The sequence below is a fragment of the Malaclemys terrapin genome, chromosome 1 (assembly GCF_027887155.1).
Source record: "Malaclemys terrapin pileata isolate rMalTer1 chromosome 1, rMalTer1.hap1, whole genome shotgun sequence".
In the NCBI taxonomy this organism is placed as follows: Eukaryota; Metazoa; Chordata; order Testudines; family Emydidae; genus Malaclemys; species Malaclemys terrapin.
The window spans coordinates 65,315,706-65,336,296 of record NC_071505.1 but is presented as its reverse complement, the minus strand read 5'-3'; the positions used below and the strand labels follow the sequence as shown (position 1 = coordinate 65,336,296).

The 20,591-nt window shown below is 43.0% G+C and overlaps 2 protein-coding genes across 4 annotated transcripts in view; both read right to left on the bottom strand.

The window, feature by feature from the left end:
• The window catches only part of FRS2 (fibroblast growth factor receptor substrate 2), a 90,971-nt gene extending 76,668 nt beyond the window's left edge, over nt 1–14,303 (bottom strand). For 2 of the 3 annotated variants that reach the window (XM_054026239.1, XM_054026229.1), the window contains exon 1: nt 14,148–14,303. The gene's annotated coding sequence lies outside the window, so the exon portion shown is untranslated. Of the gene's footprint in view, nt 1–13,817; nt 13,852–14,147 lie in introns of those variants that run through there. The other variant, XM_054026257.1, reaches the window with a different exon arrangement.
• On the bottom strand, nt 8,318–19,631 carry LOC128839984 (uncharacterized). Its single transcript, XM_054033812.1, has 3 exons — nt 18,755–19,631; nt 17,522–17,808; nt 8,318–8,482 (listed from the first exon to the last, which is right to left on the bottom strand). Exons 1-3 carry the CDS (start codon nt 19,134–19,136, stop codon nt 8,318–8,320), a joined length of 834 nt encoding a protein of 277 aa, XP_053889787.1. The 5' UTR covers nt 19,137–19,631.
• Between the last annotated feature and the right edge of the window lie 960 nt (nt 19,632–20,591).

The following is a 20,591-nucleotide window of genomic DNA, read 5'->3' as shown; positions in this document are numbered from 1 at the left end:
TGGCAGGGCTACCATGGTACGTATAGTACTACATATCCCACTTACTCAATTCTCTATGGAAGATGCAATCTAACATACACAACTAGACCATTCAAACGCGAGCTTTCAGAGTTTCCTCTGAGCCAAACTGAGGTTCCAGGAAATAACTATTGGTATAACTGGAGATCTAATCAAGATGCTACCTATCATATCACTAATGGATGTCATCTGAAAAACCTTTTCTGTTTTACCCCTTTTCATAGAACAGCTACTAACACTTAAAGGGTGCTGGACAAAAGGTTAACTTCCAAAACAGAAATGCACACATCTAGGGGAAGCGTGAGTGGGACTAATCTATAGTGGCACCAAGAGAGAAATTGAGATTTCCTAGCTTCATGTTCAAAGTTCAGTTCTAACTTGGGCTCCTGCACTAACAGCAGAATCCTAAATGCCAGAACTATAAACTGTTCTGATGAAAGCTCAGATTAAAACCAATTTATCATAAAATCATAGAAATGTGCAGCTGGAAGGGACCATGAGAAGTCATCAAGTCCATCGCCCTGCACTGAGACCGGACCAAGTAAACTGAGACCATCCCTGTCTGTTTGTCCACCTTGCTCTAAAAAAAATCTCCAATGATGAGGCTTTCCACTTGGAAGCCTATTCGAGAATTTAACTACCCTTATAGTTAGAAAGTTTTTCCTAATACCTAACCTAACTCTCTCTTGCTGCAAATTAAGCCCATTACTTCCTGTCCTACCTTCAGTGGACATGGAGATCAATTAATTATAATCCTCATTATAACAGCCCTATTTGAAATGTGTTATCAGCGCCCCCTCTCGCCCCCAAATACATACATACATACATACACACACACACACCCCTACCTTCTTTTCTCAAGATTAAACGTGCTGCTTTTCTCTCCATGCTGAAAGTAAATGTGAAGGGGCAGCAGTATGGTACCACTGTCTCCTGAAGCACTGGAAAACAGACTGAAATTGAGCCAAAACTCCTGAGATTAGCAATCTCTGCTCCCTGTCAATCTAGATTAGGAAAAAGCAATCAACCAATCTAGAATTAGAATTTGCAAGAAGAGAGTTAATTTACATTTGTCAATAGGGTTAAATTATGAGGCACCTGGCAGGAAGCTTCCTTTGATATAAAAGAATTTAACACCATACTTTTTACTAATAGTCTTTGCTACAGTTTCACTTATAGCAACTATAGGTTTATAAGCAAAATGAAACATCTTCTCATTCCTTCCATTTCTATAATCTTCCTAAATGCCACAATGTTAAACATGGTCACTTTATAATTTGAAGTTTCATTCCTGACCAGCTACCTCAAGTAGAGCATTCATGGAAGGTAGTCTGACTGAAAAATCCACTAATACTTTGTTTGGTGCTGGATTCATATCAAACATTTGTAGTGGTAAGTAAAAAAGCTCATTCTCAAAAGAACTCCAACCGACAGCCCAGAACGTATACTGTTAGTGGCAGAGACACAGAAATACTCCAACTTTTCACCATAAATTGCTAGTTTTTAGTATTCCATCATTCTTTCAAAGTGTTCTGCTATGTTTCCATGATTAATCTTAAAAACTCAAGAAAAAAGTCAAGAACACTAAAGGACTCTGCAGCTACATTTCTTTAATTGGTACAGTATGCCATACACTTCAGAAAGACATTTGGCACGCAACAACTCTAAAGCCTAACTGTTTAAATAACCTCATAAATACAGTATCTCACTTATCCCTCCCCACTAGGAAGGCTTAATATCTCTCAATACATGAAAGCTTACATTCTTTTCAGCTTCTGGGTTACATCCAAATTTTGACATTTTGAATGACTAGCATTTGTATACTCTAGTAATGGAAGAGCTGAACTTATTTAAGCCTGAATGCACTCATATGATGAAACAGAGAAAGCTGAAAATCTGTTTTACAGAAAAAGTATATAATCAGTAAACTATGAGCATTCTCAAGAAAACATAAGTTAATTTGTCATCTAAATTGTAGCAAATTGCCTCTTTTTACAAAACCATAATTTTAGATATAAATCTACATAACGACTGAAGTACCTTTCATAACTAGAATAAAGTATCTCTCTAAAAAAAGAGCCACAAGCTTTTATGTAGAATATTTGAGTCTGAAAGTAAAAATGTGAACATCCCGTCTAGATTTTCTCGCATGAAGAACAGAGTACAGGTTTTGGAATAAAATGTTGACTGTTATTTTAAGAAAGGAACTATGCAACTGTATATGGTTGTCAAACATTGCAGCACCTAAAGATATAGCAAATGGAACAAAAATAACTTTCCGAATTTTTATAAAGCAGAAGACATCCTTATTGAAGAATATAACTACTTGCTTTATACACACACTATTGCATTCATTCAAATTTTAATAATTTATGCCTAGGATTTAACATCTCAGAGAAGTATTACACTCAATCCTATTCTGAATTTAAATCAGTATAGAAGCCAGTTGATCTCTAGAGTTCCATTTCATCCATTTACCTTATATAATTAACAGAAAAACATACAGAAGGCATAACAAGCTGGTTAATGTCACTCCATTTATTAGCATAAATGTATCCTGTCCTTGTCAATGCCCAGTTTTAATGCAACTCCTTTCCTTATTGCATAATACTAAATAGCAGCCAACATGAGATTATCCAGGACATACAGGTTTGGTACAGAGTTGGGCAATGCTTCACCCCATTGCAGAAGTGGGACCCGCAAATACCCTAAACCACCACCTACCTAGACCTAAACATCTCTACTTTAAAATTCCAGTTTAAGATTAAAATTAAACTGACTATTTTATTTAATATCTGAAGCGTCTATAACTAATAAGGCTCATGCAGTATTATCTGTCCCACCAAAACTCCAACTTGGGGGAGGGAGGGTAAATCAGGAACTGGGATATCATAACTTCTAAAAAAAACACAGTGAACGAAGAAAAACTGCAGTCAGTTATAATGGCAAGGTCCCAGAATGCATTAAAAGCTGGCATCCTCTCAGACCAACCATGCCTCAATTAAATTCTTTTAAAAAATTTAAAGCAGAGGTTAAGGAATAATTATTTGTTTTAACTATAATCCATTGTACCAATATGAGTATCATGTAGGATGATGAAGACCGTCCAGTTTACCATATTAACCCAGTTAGATTTTTTTTGGTCATGTTTTGTGTATAAAAAGAAAATTAATACTCAAATGACCAATGTCTTCTACTTTTGCAATTTATTATCTGGAAACTCCCAAACCAATGACTAGCCTAAATGCTGTACAATAAAAGCTACAATATTAAGTGCTATCCTAATTGATCAAAGGTTTTAAACACGCAAAAGGCAAACACTTTGGGCCAAAACAGCAGATGAGGATCTGCCCCTTTAAGTTCTAAAATTCTACAAGTTATAAAAGTCAGATGCAACAGGTAAAGTTTGTCAGATGTTATGATGAATCTAGGCCCCAATCAATCTGAATGTCAACAAAATAAATTCCTGAAGAAAGAGGCAACAGGAGGACATCTTCAAAAGCACTGATGAAGTAACTTTTGTAGCATTTGTCTAACTTGTTTATACCCCTAACAGAGGGCCTTTAACAGACTTTAATTTGATTTAAAAGTAGGTCTTGTTTCTAACAGTTTGACCTCCTACTGTACAGCGAACCAAACTGCTTTTAAAATACGTTTAGAAACTGTAACTATGTTTCAACTGACAGCTTAACAATAAATTCATCTTTTCACTGTCCGTGAACTGCAAACATTCAAAACATGAAGGCCTCAAAAACTCTTTACAGTAATTGGAATAGATTTAAAACTTTAAAAATATTCTGATGTTTTTATTTACCTTTTAGTTTTTGAGCCTTTAGGGTTCATGTTTAAGCTTTTCTCCACAAATGTGAGACCTAGGATTTTTTTTTTTTTTTTTAAAAGAAAGAAAAGCGATAAAAAGAGTTAACCATAATCACTTAACTCCGAGAGCTCAGGGCTTTAAGAAGAAACACCAAATATTACAAAACTTGCAATGAAATCGTGAGAGTTGGCAACATTGTGACTAAAATATCCACTTGGCCTTCCCAATTTCAAAAATGTGTTTCCCTCATTAATTCTGCAGTAAGACCATTTAAAGGACAACTTGTTTAATATTAATTTTGTTCAAGTTTTAAACAAATATTTAGGTCATTTTCACCTCGGTCAGCAGATTAGTGATGACAACCTACTGTATTACTTTTCTCACCAAACCATATACCCTGGGCTCAAAAGTGTTTCAGAGACAAACCACATGCAAGAAATCACTGTTAGCAACTATTTACTTATGGTTATAAAAAGCCATCTTTCCCTCCCACAAAACCTTTATTGTATGGCATTGTCATAGTGTCACCAATGAGCCCCCCACTATAGCTCAGTGGTTTGAGCATTGGCCTACTAAATCCAGGATTGTGAGTTCAATCCTTGAGGGGGCCATTTAGGGATGTGGGGCAAAAATCTGTCAGGGACAGCACTTGGTCCTGCTGTGAAGGCAAGGGACTGGACTTGATGACCTTTCAAGGTCCCTTCCAGTTCTATGAGACAGGTAAAAAGCACTTTGAATTACTAGGAAAGGGAACCAGTTTTGGAAGACTCACCCAACACACTTTTTCAGGCAAGTTAGTTATGTGCTTAAGTATAAGACTGTGGGATACGCCTATTAGAAGGAATAATTTACACTCACAAGACAGAGACCAAATGTGTGTCTATAATCGGAGGTGCATAGTTGGCCTGCCTCCTTATCAGTTTAAGGAGGCAAGGTGGCAGCCCATGGCAGGCTTCAGGAATTGGTGCTTTATAAACAGACAGACAGACATGCTAGGGTACCTGAACATCATGAGGTCTGGTCAACATAACTACACCCACTCAGGGGTGTGAAAAATCCACACTCCTGAGCATCATAGCTATGCTGACCTACTCTTGGTTGAGACACAACTAGGACAACAACTTGGTCTTCTTGTTGTGCATAGGCATAGATGTATATTACTTATTTATATTAATAAATAACAGTTCTCCAACTAATATCAGGGCTCCACTGTGATAGGTGTTGTGCAATACATATTAAGCGATAGTCCCTATTCTGAAGATATAAAATGTGGCATGGAAAGAAAGGCAACAGACATATAGGGTGGTGAGTGACATCAATGGCAGAGGAGTGGGGGTGGGTTTATGCACAAAAGAACAAGGGCAGAGAAGGAGGGAGGATAAGAATTAAACAGTGTTTTCATGGTAAGGAAAAAGAGCTCTAAATTGATGCAGTACACAAGGGGGACCTAGCAACTACAGAAGTAATTCTTAGCATCTGTCTTCTGTGTGGACTGCAGCAATATGGATGTCAAGAAGGCTGGGGAAGAGGCACTTACACTTACATTTTGTCTTCAAACCTGCTTCTCACCTTGGAGTAACTTCTCCACAAACTGAAGCTTTGAATAAAGGACTGATACAACCATTCAAACTTTGCATGTGTTCCAAAGGGACTTTACAAGACAGCAAACTCACCAATGCTGCTAAGAACCTGAAATATGGACTCTGAAGTCTATATATTTATCTGATTGTGTTGACCACTTAACAACTCTCTTCTTTCTTTTTGTTTACAATAAAATCTTTAGTTTTAGATACTAAAGGATTGACTGGCAGCGTGGTATTTTGGGTAAGATCCAAACTATCTTGATCTGGTAATGTGACTGGCCTTTCAGGGATCAGAAGAACATTTTGTAGCATCTAGAGTTTTAAATAACTTCTCACTTTATTAGACTTATTTGCTGATTGGGAGCCAGAAACTGGAATGCAATAAAGGGGGCTGTGTGATTTCTTTTTTTTTAAGCTTCTTGATAACCAGTAGGAGGGATCAGGAGCTCAGTTTGTGAACTGACTAGTAACTAACTAGTGTTAGCCACAAGTTTGGGGAAAATCTGCTCTCCTTTTTGCCTGCCCTGATCTTGGCATTTTCAGTGTGGGCTACCCTGACACCTTAAGTCACATAAGGACCTGAACGAGGGCTTTAGCTGTGAAGATAAAAAGAAAGGACTTATCTTGGAAACATTTTGGAGAAAGAGGCAGCTGTATTTGGACAAAAAACATGGATGTGCAGGTCCAGGGAGAGAATGTAATCAAAGACAACTCCCAGGTTATTGGCCCGAGTGATAGGGAGGATGGTGGTATTTGTCAGCAGTGATTGAGAATGGTGAGGGAATGAGCAGAGATTGGAAGGAATGAGGAGTTCAATTTAGGCCACATTAGTCTTAAAATGACTGCAAGAAATCGAGCAGGAGACTGAATGGTGGCAAGACTGAATGGTGGCACACAAATCAGGAGGTGATGCAGTCACCAAAAAAGGCTGAGTACTGCGCAAGTGATTCATAGAAATGGTGCATGAAGTGGTGTGTAGAGGGGCAGTCAGGTGTGTCTCACCCAGTTTTAAATAAATTTTGGACTGGCATATTGCACTGGTTAATAGTTGTACAGTTATCAAGCATTCTTAAAACTACAATACCCACCTGGGGAAGTGAGGCAACAGAAGAAATAGATTGACAGAGTGAGACGGGTACCCAGAAGTCACTTACTACAGGACAGGCCCAACAAGGAAAATAACAGAACACCACGGGCCATCACGTACAGCCAAAACCTCTCCAGCGCATCAACAACGATCTACAACCTATCCTGGAAAATGATCCCTCTCTCTCTCTCTCTCTCTCACAGACCTTGGGAGGCAGGCCAGTCCTCTCTTACAGAGAACTCCCCAACCTGAAGCAAACACTCACCAGCAACTACACCCCACACCACAGAAACACGAACCCAGGAACCAATCTCTGTAACAAACCTCGTTGCCTACTCTGTCCCCATATCTACTCTAGCAACACCATCAGAGGACCCAACCACATGAGCCACACCATCAGGGGCTCATTCACCTGCGCATCTACTAACGTGATATATGCCATCATGTGCCAGCAATGCCCCTCTGCCATGTATACTGAACAAACCGGACAGTCTCTACGTAAAAGAATAAATGGACACAAATCAGACATCAGGAATGGTAACATACAAAAGCGAGTAGGAAAACATTTCAATCTCCCTGGATATAACTTAGAGAATTTTTCTATAACAGATTTAAAAGTAGCCATCCTTCCAAAAAAACAAACACACTTTCAAAAACAGACTTCAAAGAGAAACTGCAGTGCTACAATTCATTTGCAAATTTAACACCATTAAATTGGGCTTCAACAGGGACTGGGAGTGGCTGGTTCACTACAAAAGCAATTTTCCCTCTCTTGATATTGACACCTCCTCATCAGTTATTGGGAGTGGACCATATCCACCCTGATTGAATTGGCCCTGTCAACACTGGTTCTCCACTTGTAAGGTAACTCCCTTCTCTTCGTGTGTCAGTATATTTATGCCTGCATCTGTAATTTTCACTCCATGCATCTGAAGAAGTGGGTTTTTTTACCCACAAAAGCTTATACCCAAATAAATCTGTTAGGCTTTAAGGTTCCACCAGACTCCTAATTGTTTCTGTGGAGACAGACTAACACGGCTACCCCTCTGATAGTTGTACAGTTTTTACTGCTGAGGAGGATTAGATTTGTTTTTCAGTTACCATTTTTGCTGTAATTTAAAAGCAATATCATTCTATAGATTAAGGAAATAATTACATCTGCAAATCAATATTTGAAATAATATTTAATACAGTCCATCAGAGAAAAACCTCAAAAGTCTGAAATATTCTGTAGCCTTAATGTTTGGCTGAAAAAAAACTAACATCTAAGTGACACTGAGTAGAGCTAGAGGATTATATTTTGTTTTTTAAAAAAAAATTATAATATTTACATTTGCACGGTTAAACACTTATTTTAAAAAAGAAAAGTCTTTTTATATATATATATAAATACGACTGTCTCTAAAATGTCAGAAGAATTTTAACATTCTTCTCTGAATTATTCCTAGTCCTCCCTGTGTTGCTTGGTATCTTAATTTGCCTTTGGTTTCAAAACTGTAGGCTTGCCAAGAACTATTCCTTTCAAAACCTCAGGAATTCCATTACTAGTTTTAAGCTAAATTAAAGGAAAATAGAAGCATTCAACACATAGCAAAACTATGCACAAAGTGTTTGTTGATAGTCATAAATAGACTGAAAAATTTAGACATGTCCGAAAGACAACTGCTGTATAGTCGGCTCTGTTTTGCTCTGCTATGCAAGTAAATAAAGAACTATTGCTGTCACTTCAAGTAAGCTCAGCGTACGATGCATTTGTACTGAACTGGAATATAGCAAACACTAGATCATTCATTCTTCACTTGAAACAGTTTATATATAAAACCAAGTTTGCATTTCTGTGAAGTACAGTGGGAGTTCCTCTAAAATTATTGCTTCAATGTCTCCATGAGGGGCAAAGGTGTCACTAGTTTCTAAAGACATAGCAAAAACAGCCAACTCTCCATCACATTCAAGATTTCCTCTAAAACGCTTGTTCTACCACACAAAAAATAAAATAAAGCCATTCCATACTAGGAATACTTGTACAATTAAGGAAATGTTGTCAACTAGCATGAAGATGAAAATACAATTGTCAGGTTCTTAACTAGTATTATATTGATTATTGACATCCATATTTTAACATTTAAGTACAATCATCCAAATGTTTAAGCAATTATAATCATTATTAGTAATTGTATAGCGGTAATACTGAAAATGTCTCCATCCAGAGTGGGATGACATTGTGCTAGATGCTGTACAAACATGTTGGAAGGCATGGCCTCTCCCCCAAAGTGTTTACAGACCAACTTGCTTGAAAAATAACATTTGCAGTTATAGGATCAATCAAGGATAAGCAATTCGGCAAATAAGTCTGTGGGGTGACATAAGTTTGTTGGACCACACAATAGTAATCACCAGAATTATCAGCAAGGCAACATGATTTAAATTCCAGCTCTGAAGAGACGTTAAAGAACTTTGATCAACTGTTGCAAACTACAGAATTCCAGCTTCCAGAATACCAGGATAGAGGGTCCATTTTCTCTTTGAAAGAGAGGCAGGAAATTACAGCAACTTTTCACCATTGAGCCAGCACACAGTAATGGATCAGTGGTTTACACTAACCGTCATCTGCTATATGAATGACTGCAGCAGCATCTCAGCTCTGCCAGTACCAATACCACCAAGAAGAAAAACCAACGGAGAGGAGTCAAGGAAAAAGAAGGTCTTCTCTTAGAACTAAAAATGTGATGATCAAACCCCTCTTGAATTTGAGTAGTCATCCAAAAATCTTGCAGTATTACAAATATGCCAACTGCTGTATAGTACTTGGCTTTTATTATAGATATAGATATTTCAAAAAAGTAGTAGTTCTGAAGCACACATTTTCCTGAACAAAAGTCACAAAGTCAAATATACACAGAAAGAAATCTGAATACCTGAAAAAAAGCCAAAAGCCTATTGAACATAAACTTAAAAAATGAAGTTTACATCCAACAAACTAATTCACTTGCAGTAGAGAATATTTCCTCTTTGACTTACTACATAGCGTGAAAGAGAAGGTAGATAAAACCTAAAAATGTACTTGAGACCTTGATTCAGAAGTGTACTGTAATAGGACTGTTTCCACACAAACCAGCTATCATTAACTTAAAAGCAAATCAGTGACATATGGGAACAGAACCCAGGTCTTGACACCCAATTCTCTGCTCCAACCATTGAACCACGCTCATGGATTTGACAGCACCTTGGGTAAAGCCAAAACAAGTTGTGTGGGTAACAGATGTGATGTCCTAGACAGAAAGACAGCAGCTGGTCACAACAATGCAGGAGCACCACTCTGTCCTCACCAAGCAGTGTGCAGAATATTGTCAAGGCCAACCACACCAAAATCATGAGCTAAGCCCCCAAACAAATCATGAGATTTTTAAAACTAAATAAATGTGGGGTTCTTTTTATTCACCCTTTGGTTTTTGAGTCATTAGCATCCATATTTGCAAACTCTTCTCCCCAAACATGACAATTAGAAACTTTTGCTTTGCAACTCAGCTAGAAGCAATGAAGTGGTAAGAGCAGAAGATAGTGGTATGCCAGAGAATACATCACAGATCCAAGTATAAAGAGAATGAGTTTGTATACACTGATTACGACAGAAAAAGGCTATTAACAGAAAATTTTAAATCCATCCCCCTTAAACATTTTTATAGTGGAACAGTTTAGAGCTGCTGTATTTCAACTTCCACACAATCAGAATATTAACTTCTGTTATACCAAGAAATTTGACCACCGTTGACAATCGTTTCTCTGTGTGTGTGTAAGAGTTACGGTGATAAAAACCATTTCAATTATTTTGAAGATGTCAATGTGATCAATTTTACTGACAGAGAGAGAGCACATACACACACCCCTTTACTACATTGTAGAGTCTTACCATTTCCTTGGTAGACGTTTTAATTCACTGCTGCATCTGCTATAAATGCTAAATTAAGAATCATTGTTTCAGGAACCTATTTGCATTATGAATGATCACTGCCAAAATATAAACCACACTAATGTAAATACATAGAAAATTATAACAAATGTAGCAACACTAAAAAGGTCAATTTATACTGAAGCCTCTTATTAATTTAGGTGGTAGGGATGTTGTGATTCTTCATGCCTTTAAGAACATGCACATATTCAACAGATTTGTCCCTCCTAACCTCACCACCAAAAGTTTCTCAGTTAAACTGATTAAAGCTGGTTGTCAAACATAATGCCCATGGGCTGGATATGGTGTGCTTGATGTATTTACGTTTCCCACAGGACATGTTCAGACTGTGTAGAATTTCAGCTCTCTTTTTCTTCTTTAAACAAGTTCCTAATCCTAATAGTTAAAAAAAAAAAAAAAAAGTTTGTAAATGTGAACTTAGCTAAACTGCTGCAATGACAGGTGCCTGAGTCTGCAGACAGCTGGAAACAGTGACTGAGGAGCATGCACTCCCCTTCTTCCTATTAATCTCATGGGGTGTGGGGGAGGAGCCTGGTGGCTCAGATCTAAAATCCAGTGACAACATTTCAGTGTCCACATCAACTATTTTCAGCTGATCATTTTCATGGATAGAATGGGGAAGGAGGTGTGGGAGGTAAGCTTACAAGGAGGTGGGAACTGGGAGTTGCTTCAGGTAGGGAAATGCAGAGGGAAAAACAGTAAACAGACAGGGAAGATGGAGAGAGAAAGAAAGGAGACGGGGGGGGGGAAGAGGACAGAAACAGTGGCTCTAAAAGGGGGTCATATTTTTCCTACTGAATGTGACAATAAAGTACTAAATGAAGAATGCCTAAGTTTAGTTACTACAAAAAGGGCAGATCCTTCCCTTGATCTCACTGCAAAGCTCCTAGTGACATCAATGTCAGACTGGTCTGGATCGAGAAGAGTCTGAAGTCCTCTATGCCCCAGACCATGAACCATAATTTAACATGCAATTCAGCCCTCTGAGCCAAATGAGTTTGACACCCCAGAATTAAAGAGATGTAGTATTTTTCAGTCTAAGGTTGCTAAAAAGTTTACCAATACCTAACACAAATAGAGCTCTATTCATGATTTTAGTAAGTTAAAAAATAAACTTGTTTCAATTAAAGTTTAAGTGTTGTCGGAAATTTTTAGAAACCTAACTGCTGACGTGCAAAACCCAGAAAATGAAATCAACTACAAACTGATCAACTTCACTGTTTTAGTTTCATTCTCCATGTTGAATAAAATGCAAAACAGCAGCAGCATAAATATTTCAGTTAGGGATGTCTTTTCATACATGTGTACATACAGGATTACTTTTTGGTACATCTTGAAAATCCCCTCCCCACCTACCTATGTCAGATGACTCTGTTATTGGTCACTTATCAGTCTGAGTGCTAAATTACTTTTAGTCTCAAAGTAGTGCTTGCGACAGCTCTGCAGAGGGATGACCCTGGGAAGGATCAGGTTGTCCTCTAATGAACTGATTAGCCTTGCTACTCTGAGCATACATAATTCCACCAAATACAGCAAATTTTCAGGTAAAATTAAACTAAACTTCTTTCCTCCACACTCACTTCAAATCTGAAGTCTTGACAACCTTACAAGGAGATGGTCCACAGAAAAATTGCAGTATAATCTTAAACAACTAAAGTGACCACCTTGTGATTAAAATAAACAAGCATGAAAGTAAGCAAAAATCATGGAAAGAAGTTTAGCTAGACATACATTTGCAGGAATATTGTTTCAATAAGCATTTTCATTTTTTCTTGACACAGAATCATATGAACTAAGGGGTTGTTAGTTAAGGAGCGACATCCAAATTAGAGTCAAATAAGGAAGGGAACGAAATTTATTAATATTAGTATTGCACTAGTAAATTTATTCCAATATAAACACATTTCCTTTTAAACAAACAAAAAAAACAGCAAATACATTTATAAAGCACTGTATGTTTTCAGTGCAGTATTTAACCAAGGAAAATATACAGAGTCAACTTGCAGAATTCATGCTGACTTCAGTAGGAATACAGGGCATTTACTGGATCTGAACCCACATGTCTTAATACCAGACCATCGCAAATGCACCACAAAAACATGCAATAATGCATACAGCTCATCTCCCAAAAAGGAAAAAAATGACAACATAGTTACCAGATTATAAAAGTGGTATTTTAATGTAGAAGGGCTACGAATATTTTAAGGCTGTTTAAGACCAAAATAAGTTATTCAGAAAAACTATATGCACATTATGCTAAATGTCACTTACGTATTAGTGTTCAGTCAAAAGAGTTAAGAAGTTTTAGAGGAGTATATTTACAAAAGAGTCATTAGGAAATGAAATCATCAGAAAAAACTACAAATACAAAATATTGAGGTTACACTGGAGAAAATTACAAATACAAAACTCTTCCCAATATTAAGCCTGACTTCTATTATGTACATGCACCACAATTGAAAGGTATATCATTCTATGACTTAAGTGTCAAATAAAATTTTAAGTGGTACCTGAATATGATCATTGATCTCTATGGATTGCCAATGAAAGGAAGATTAAAATTAACTAAGAATTTTCTCAAAATGTTAAAACTCAGTATTGCAGACATAGCACTTACAAAGTTGCAAAACTGTCACAGAATTGATTTAAACAAAAAGCTGGTCTAAACCTTAGCTATAGCAGACCTGGTGGCCCACTATAATTAACTAGGATGTGAGACACCATTTGCATGTTTAACTTTCTGAGGCCAATCCCCCCCAATCCTAGCAGGAGATTACAAAAAGGGAATTTTCTACTTGAAATATATTCCGTTAGGTATAACTTTTAATATATTTTCACTGACAGAGGTAAATTTTCAGAATCCCCGCCCCATCCACATATATCAGACACTTCTGCTATTTTGGCACTAACTCATCAATCTAGTTAAACTCAGAATTAGTTTTGAGAGTCAGGACCAGTACCTTTAAAGTTCCAGGACTACTGGGCGTCCTGGAGTTAATACACCACAATCAGGGACATGCAATAGCAAACATACTAGTCCTAAAATGCACATTTTGGAAGCAGTAATAGCTATAGAGGGAACCTTGACAGGACACACAGGGTAAGTAAGGCTGACCAGCACGCAAATCAGCTGGTGAATGGTCTGCAAGCCCAGGGACCACACCATAAAGGCTCTGCCTCCAGTAAACCCACACTCAAGACAGCTTTTAGGGCTCACCTTTGTTTTTACAGTCATTTCTGACCTCCCCCAACTCCTCCCAACACACACTCCACCCCCACTGGCAACACACGCCACGACAGGTTAGCCCCCCGCCCCCCCGCAAACCAAACCCAACCCCTCACCTGAGCCCTCCACGGCGACGGTCTCCAGCCCTACACTCACCTCAGCGACTTGCCAACCCCACGCTCAGCCCCCCAAGCACGGTGGCAGGTCCCCCTCCCCCCACTGACAGAAACACGTCCCCAGCCCGGCCCCCCTCTCCCAGCGGCACGTCTCTCCCCAAGGGACGCCCAGAACAGGGCCAATAGGGAGCAGCGGCTCCCGCAGCCCAGGACTCTCCCGCTGGCACCAGTCACCTCCAGGAAGAGCCGGGCCGGGCCCCAGGACGCTGCGCCCCCAGAAGCCGGCTGCAGGCACCCGGGGGAAGGCGCCGGGCCCTGCCCAGCACTTACATTCTCCATGAGCCCAGGACTGGCCGCGAAACCGGCAGGGGCGGGACCGGCCCGGACCGGGCCGAGCCTCCGGGGGCGGGGAGACCGCGGCGCTCTGTCCTTCCACAGCCCCGGGAACAACTGCAACTCTCGATAGCGACAGCAGCAGGGCCTCGCTCTGGGCCGGACTCTGCCCAGGACAACTTCCGGGGCAACCACCACAACTTCTTCCGGGGCCAGGGAGGGGGTGTGATTCTGGGAAGGGGCTCGGGGCGTCTCTGGTAGGGAGAGCCATGGGCTCACGCGGGGCGGGAGGAGCCGCTCGTTGGGAGCACGCGCTCGGGTAGCGGGGGCCTCGCTTTCGCGCTAACAGTTTATCCCAAGTGCTGCCTGCTTGAGCTAATTTACATATTCCTACGTAACCCAGAACTCCAGCGCACGGGCCGTCGTGCGGGGCTGAGCCTGCCCACCGCACCCCACCTGGGGTCGGGCAGGCTGCACGATCTGGCGCGTCACTGCCCGGACTCTCAGTGCACAATGTAGTGAGGCGCTTGGGCTGTGCGAGGGTCTGCGGGTCATCTCATGCTGGAGCCGCCCCAGGAGACTGGGATCCTCGCGGCGTATTAAGCGCTGACAGTGGCTTTGGTGGTGTAAAAGTCGCAGCCCAGGCCTCAAAGAAGTTGCTAAAGAAAACAGAGAAGCGGCCTAGGAGGAAGAACTAGGAATTTTGCGTGTGTCCGTTACTGTTTTCTGCTGGGCAACAGAGAAGTGCGTTTGCCAGGCCCATTCCCGAGAAGGGCTGCCAGAAGTTTCCTTGTAGAAACTTACTGATTTTGCACGTTTGAAAAGATGAGGCACGAGGGTTTTAAATTGCTTTTTCATTACTTGTGAATGGACACCAAGAAGTTGATTTCTGTAGTGTTTAGATGCTGTTTTATTAAGCTTCAAACACTGTAAAAATGTATCTTCATGTTCTTTTTAAAATACCGATGTATATAAAATTATAAAGAGGGAGCAATATAGTTAATAAAAATGAAGATGAAAAAGGAGGAATTATGAAAATAGAAATGATGGGTATGTCTGCAGTGCAGTAGACACCCTCAGCTAGCTTCAGGGCTGTTTAATTGTGGTGTAGAGCAGTGGTTCTCAATCAGGGGTACCCTAGCGGTATGCAGAGGTTCTCTAAGGAGTATGTCAACTTATCTAGGTATTTGCCTAGTTTTACAACAGGCTACATAAAAAGCACTAGCAAAGTCAGTACAAACTAAGGGCATGGCTACACTTGCAGATGTAGAGCACTGAGAGTTAAACCAGCCATCGGACAGCGCAGTAGTGAAAACGCTGCAGTGTGTCCATACTGTCAGCTGCAAGTGCACTGGCGCAGCCACATTTGCAGCACTTGCAGCGGCATTGGGAGCGGTGCATTATGGGCAGCTATCCCACAGAGCACCTCTTCCCATTCTGGCACTGTGGCTTGTTGGAAGGGGGTAAGGGGTGCGGGGCATTCTGGGTCCTATCCTAGTGCCCTGTGATGCATTGCTTCGCATCCCAGCAATCCCTGTGCTTCCATCCACCTTTGGTGCTATCTTTCAACTTTTGTACTGTGTGCTCTGTCTTCCCTTTCGGTCTGTGGGAATGGATCCCGAAGTGCTGAGAATTATGCTGATAGGTCTCGCCAGCACGTCACGTTTGGCAGTCGAGTTACTCCTTAAGCTACAAACTGACAGTGAGAAGTCCAATGATGATATTGACTCGCGTAACACATATGACACAAGATTGCTTGTGGCATTCACAGACATGCTCACCACCGCAGAATGCTGCTTTTGGGCTCGGGAAACAAGCACTGAATGGTAGGCTCACATCATCATGTAAGTCTGGGATGACGAGCAGTGGCTGCAGAATTTTCGGATAAGAAAAGCCACTTTCATGGGACTGTGATGAGCTCGCTCCCACCATGCAGTGCAAGGACACAAGATTGAGAGCTGCCTTAACGGTGGAGAAGAGGGTGGCTATTGCAATCTGGAAGCTGGCAACCCCAGACAGCTACTGATCGGTTGCTAACCAGTTTGGAGTGGGAAAGTCGACTGTTGGAATCTTGTTGATGCAAGTTTGCAGGGCCATTAATCGCATCCTGCTCAGAAGAACCGTGACTCTAGGTAACGTGCATGACATTGTGGCTGGCTTTGCACAAATGGGTTTCCCTAACTGCGGAGGGGCAATAGATGGAACGCATATTCCAATTCTGGCACCACCCCACCTAACATCCAAGTACGTTAATCGGAAGGGGTATTTCTCTATGGTTCTCCAGGCGCTTGTGGATCACCATGGGCGTTTCATTGACATTAACGCAGGCTGGCCCGGAAAGGTGCATGATCCATGCATCTTTCAGAACACTGGCCTGTTCAGGAAGCTGCAAGCAGGGACATTTTTCCCAGACCAGAAGATCACTGTAGGAGAAGTCAAAATGCCCATTGTGATCCTTGGAGACCCTGCTAACCCTTTAATGCCGTGGCTCATGAAACCCTACACACGCAGCCTTGACAGCAGCAAGGAGCAGTTCAACAACAGGCTGAGCCGGTGCAGAATGACCATGGAGTGTGCTTTTGGCCATTTAAAGGGCCGCTGGCCCTCTCTGTATGGGAAGCTGGACCTGGCTGATGACAACATCCCCGCAGTTATATCCGTGTGCTGTACCCTCCATAACATTTGTGAAGGGAAGGGAGAAAGATTCACTCAGGCATGAAACTTGGAGGTTCAACACCTGGAAGCTGAATTTGCACAGCCAGAGAGCAGGGCTATTAGAGGGGCCCAGTGCAGGGCTGCAAGGATTAGGGATGTCTTGAGGGAGCAATTTGAGGCTGAAAGCCACCAGAAATGTTTGGTGCCCTACACAGGAGTGAAGTGCAGTGGTTTCAATGTTAGTAGGAATCTGTGCTTGCTACACTGACTTGCAGTGCCTGTTGCTTTCCTGGGCTAAGGTATCTTTTACTTAATGCATTAATAAAGAATGTTTTCAAAGCCAATTATTTAAAAGAAAATTATTGAAAAGAAACACAACTGCTTGGGAAACAGAAAGGGTAAGGGGTGGGGAACTGTTCAATCACAGATTTGTGTATGTCCTGTTCTCATACTCAGCCTTCCTGTCTGGAGTGCTATGCAATGAGTGCTGCACTTCAGGCTGGCTAAAATGCATGATGATGGGGGTTGAGTGCAGTGGGTAAGGGTCATAGTTTGCAGGGCTGGGTGGTGAAGCTACAGGTGTTGGAGGCAGCTGGTGGCGATAAGAACCTGGATGTTGGGGAAAGTGGGTTGGCAGTGACATGGGGGCACAAGGGAAACAGTTTTGAGACAAGGGCTGCGGGGGGGGGGGGGGGAGTGGCGCGGTAGTGCTCCACCTCCATGACTACAAGCGCCTGGATCAAGTCTGCTTGGCGCTTCATAATGCTTATTAGCCACTCCATGCTGTGGTGCTGGTGCTCCACGCTTTGGTGCCGGCATGCCGCATTCTGCTGGTGGTACCTCCTTTCACCCTCCCTCCATTCCTGCGCTTCTTGATTTTCATGAAGGGACTGCTGCATTATTTCATGCAGCATGTCTTCGTTGCATCTACGTGGCCTCTTCCTAATTCTTTGGAGTCTTTCGGACGGTGATAACATGGACGGCTGAGATCTCAAGGTTGCATCTATAAGGCAAAATGCAACACTTAACAGAGGCAGCATTGTTCCTACCAGACAGAGCAATGATTTGCCCATACTTAAAGACAAGCACAGTCTACACAATAGTAGAATTTGCCCATCCCAAAGCAAGTGCATATAACCCACAGGAGCCCCAAAATGGTGAGTATGCACAAGGTTGGGGGGAACTGATGGTTTCACTGCTGTACTGTCCTCTGGGGTTCTGTGCCTTGGGGAGAGCCAGTAGCTGCAGTGGGCCCCTATGCTGAACACTGTCCCTACATTTTCCACAGGAGTTCATCCTGGAAGATATCTCGCTGCCAAGGGTGACCTGGGAAGCAAGGAAGTGTCTTCTGCTACAATGTGGCTTCTGCCCTGGCCCATATGCAGCTTGCCTGTGTGCAGCAATGGTCCCCCTGCCCGTCACAGCACAGTGGCATGGACATGTTAGCCTGACTGGGACAAGGACCACAGTAGCGCTCCCAAGGAACCTGTGAAAGCGCATTGCACAGCTACTGGATGAGACCTTTGAAGAGATCACTTGAGGCCGATTACCGAGATGTGAGAGAGCACATCAACAGGGCCGGCGCTTCCACTAGGCGACCCTAGGCACTCGCCTAGGGCAGCAGGATTTGGGGGGCAGCATTTTGCCGTCCTCAGCGGAAATTAGGCGGTGGGGGGTCCTTCCGTTCTGGGTCTTCGGCGGAAATTTGGCGTCGGGTCCTTCACTCGCTCTGGAACCCGCCGCCGAAGTGCCCCGAAGACGTGGAGCGGAAGGACCCCCGTCACCAAATGCTCAGAGAAGGAGCACTGCCGCCTAGGGCAGCAAAAACCTTGGCACCGCTCCTGCACATCAATGCCCTATTCTGCATGTAGGTATGTGTGCAGCCCTAACCCTCCTCGCCCCAAAAGCCTGCACCGAATAACTTTCTTCCCAAAATAAAAGCCGCTTACCGGGCATGTCCTCTGGTGTTTGTCCTTCCCCAAGCATCAGCCGCTGTGACTGGCTACCTTCCTCCTGGCTTGGGAACAGCTCCTGGCTGCAGGCATCTAGGGATGCTGGGGTGTCTTCCTCCTCCTCAGCACCCTCGCTCCCACTTTCCTCCTCTTCCTCCTCCTGCCTTGTTGAACTGGGCTCTGAAGTGTCCATGGTGGTCCTTGGAATGGAGGTGGGGTCGCCCTCCAGTATTGTGTCCAGCTCTTTGTAAAAACAGCAGGTCGCGGGGGCAGCACCAGAGCGGCGGTTTGCCTTGCGGGCTTTACGGTAGGCATTCCGCAGCTCCTTCACTTTAACCCTGCACTGCAGCATGTCCCGGTCATGGCCCCTTTCCATCATGTCCTTGATATTTGCCCAAAGGTATCGTAATTCCTACGGCTGGAGCGCAGCTGGGACTGGACAGCTTCCTCCCCCCAAACACTGATGAGGTCCAGCACCTTGCCATTGCTCCATAGTGGGGATCACCTGGCAGGTGGAGGCATGGTCACCTGCAAAGATGCGCTGAGTGCACTCCACGTCTTGCTGAGCAAACAGGAAGGGGATTTTCAAAAATCCCAGAGAATGTAAAGGGCGGGTCTGACGGTTGGTCACCTAAGGGCAGGGCAGTAGAGTTCAAAGTGATGACCAGAGTCGCTAGAACAGGCATTATGGGACACTTCTGGAGGCCGATCAGAGCGCATTAACAGACCAGGTTGTCCACACTAGCGCCGCGGGGCTCCAGCCAGGACGCACCAAGCGTTATGCCTCTCACGGAGGTGGATTACCAGGAGTGCCCCAGCTGCGGAGTCAGAGCGCTCTATGTGCCTTGCCAGTGTGGACATGTCGTGAGTTAGAGCGCACAGGCTGCTTTAATGCACTCTAACTCGCAAGTGTAGCCATGCCCATTTCATACAATGATTTGTTTATGCTGTTCTATATACTATATTATACTGTAAAGTAACGTGTATACGCACTGTATTACACATGTTCTATGTCGTTTACTTATGCATGCAAGCACATTAATGAAATTGAAGTTGTCATGGAGTGTATGCAGTTGCGATATAAAAATGGATAGATTTTTTTAAAACAAGAAGCTGGAAGCAGCAGTAGTGGCCACACCGAAAATAGTAAGAAATTGAAAACAACTGGAAAAAAAATTGTGGCTTCTGCAAGGAATCTATTGCTTTTGGATTCACATCTACAGCTAGCAATCCACTTCAAGCTTTGTGTTTCCTTTGCAAAGAAACTCTGTCAAATAACGGTATGAACATAGGCGTGCGCATGGGGTGTGCCAGACGTGCACAGGCACACCCTAATGCAGGGGTGGGCAAATGGCTTCACTCTCCCGGTAGCAGCAAGCCGCTGGCCCCTCCCCCACCTTCCTGGGCTGACCCCCACCTGCCACCCCCATGGGTCTCGCCTGCCACCCCCCTGTGGGTCTTTCCCCCCCCCCCAACCCGGAGCATCCCTGCCTGAAAGAAAGCAGTGTGCGCCTCTCCCGTGCCTGCTTGTGCTGCTGGCGTAGTTCATTCCTGCTCAACTACTGTCTGCTGCCCCAGGGTCCTAGTGCCCCCCATCCCTAATGGCAGGGCAGGCTGCCCTTACCCTGCCCTTCCGCCCTAGCCCTGAGCCTCTCCAACGCCCCAAACCCCTCAACCCCAGCCCTCATCCACCCTAATCCTCTGCCCCAGCCCTGAGCCCCCTCCTGCATCATGAACCCTGATCCTCAGCCCCACAGCCCTCACCCCTGCACCCCCTCCTATCCCCAAACTCCCTCCCAGAGCCCCCACCCCCAGGCCAGAGCCTGCACCCAAA

Excerpts from the sequence above, each read along its gene's own strand:
- LOC128839984 (XM_054033812.1), bottom strand. The coding sequence starts at position 19,136 with ATGATGGAAAGGGGCCATGACCGGGACATGCTGCAGTGCAGGGTTAAA. Across the intron at positions 17,809-18,754 it reads AACACCAGAGGACATGCCCG|ATGCAACCTTGAGATCTCAG; the intron begins GTAAGCGGCTTT and ends TTTGCCTTATAG. Across the intron at positions 8,483-17,521 it reads AGGCGCTTGTAGTCATGGAG|AACAAGCGTTTTAGAGGAAA; the intron begins GTGGAGCACTAC and ends TTTGTGTGGTAG.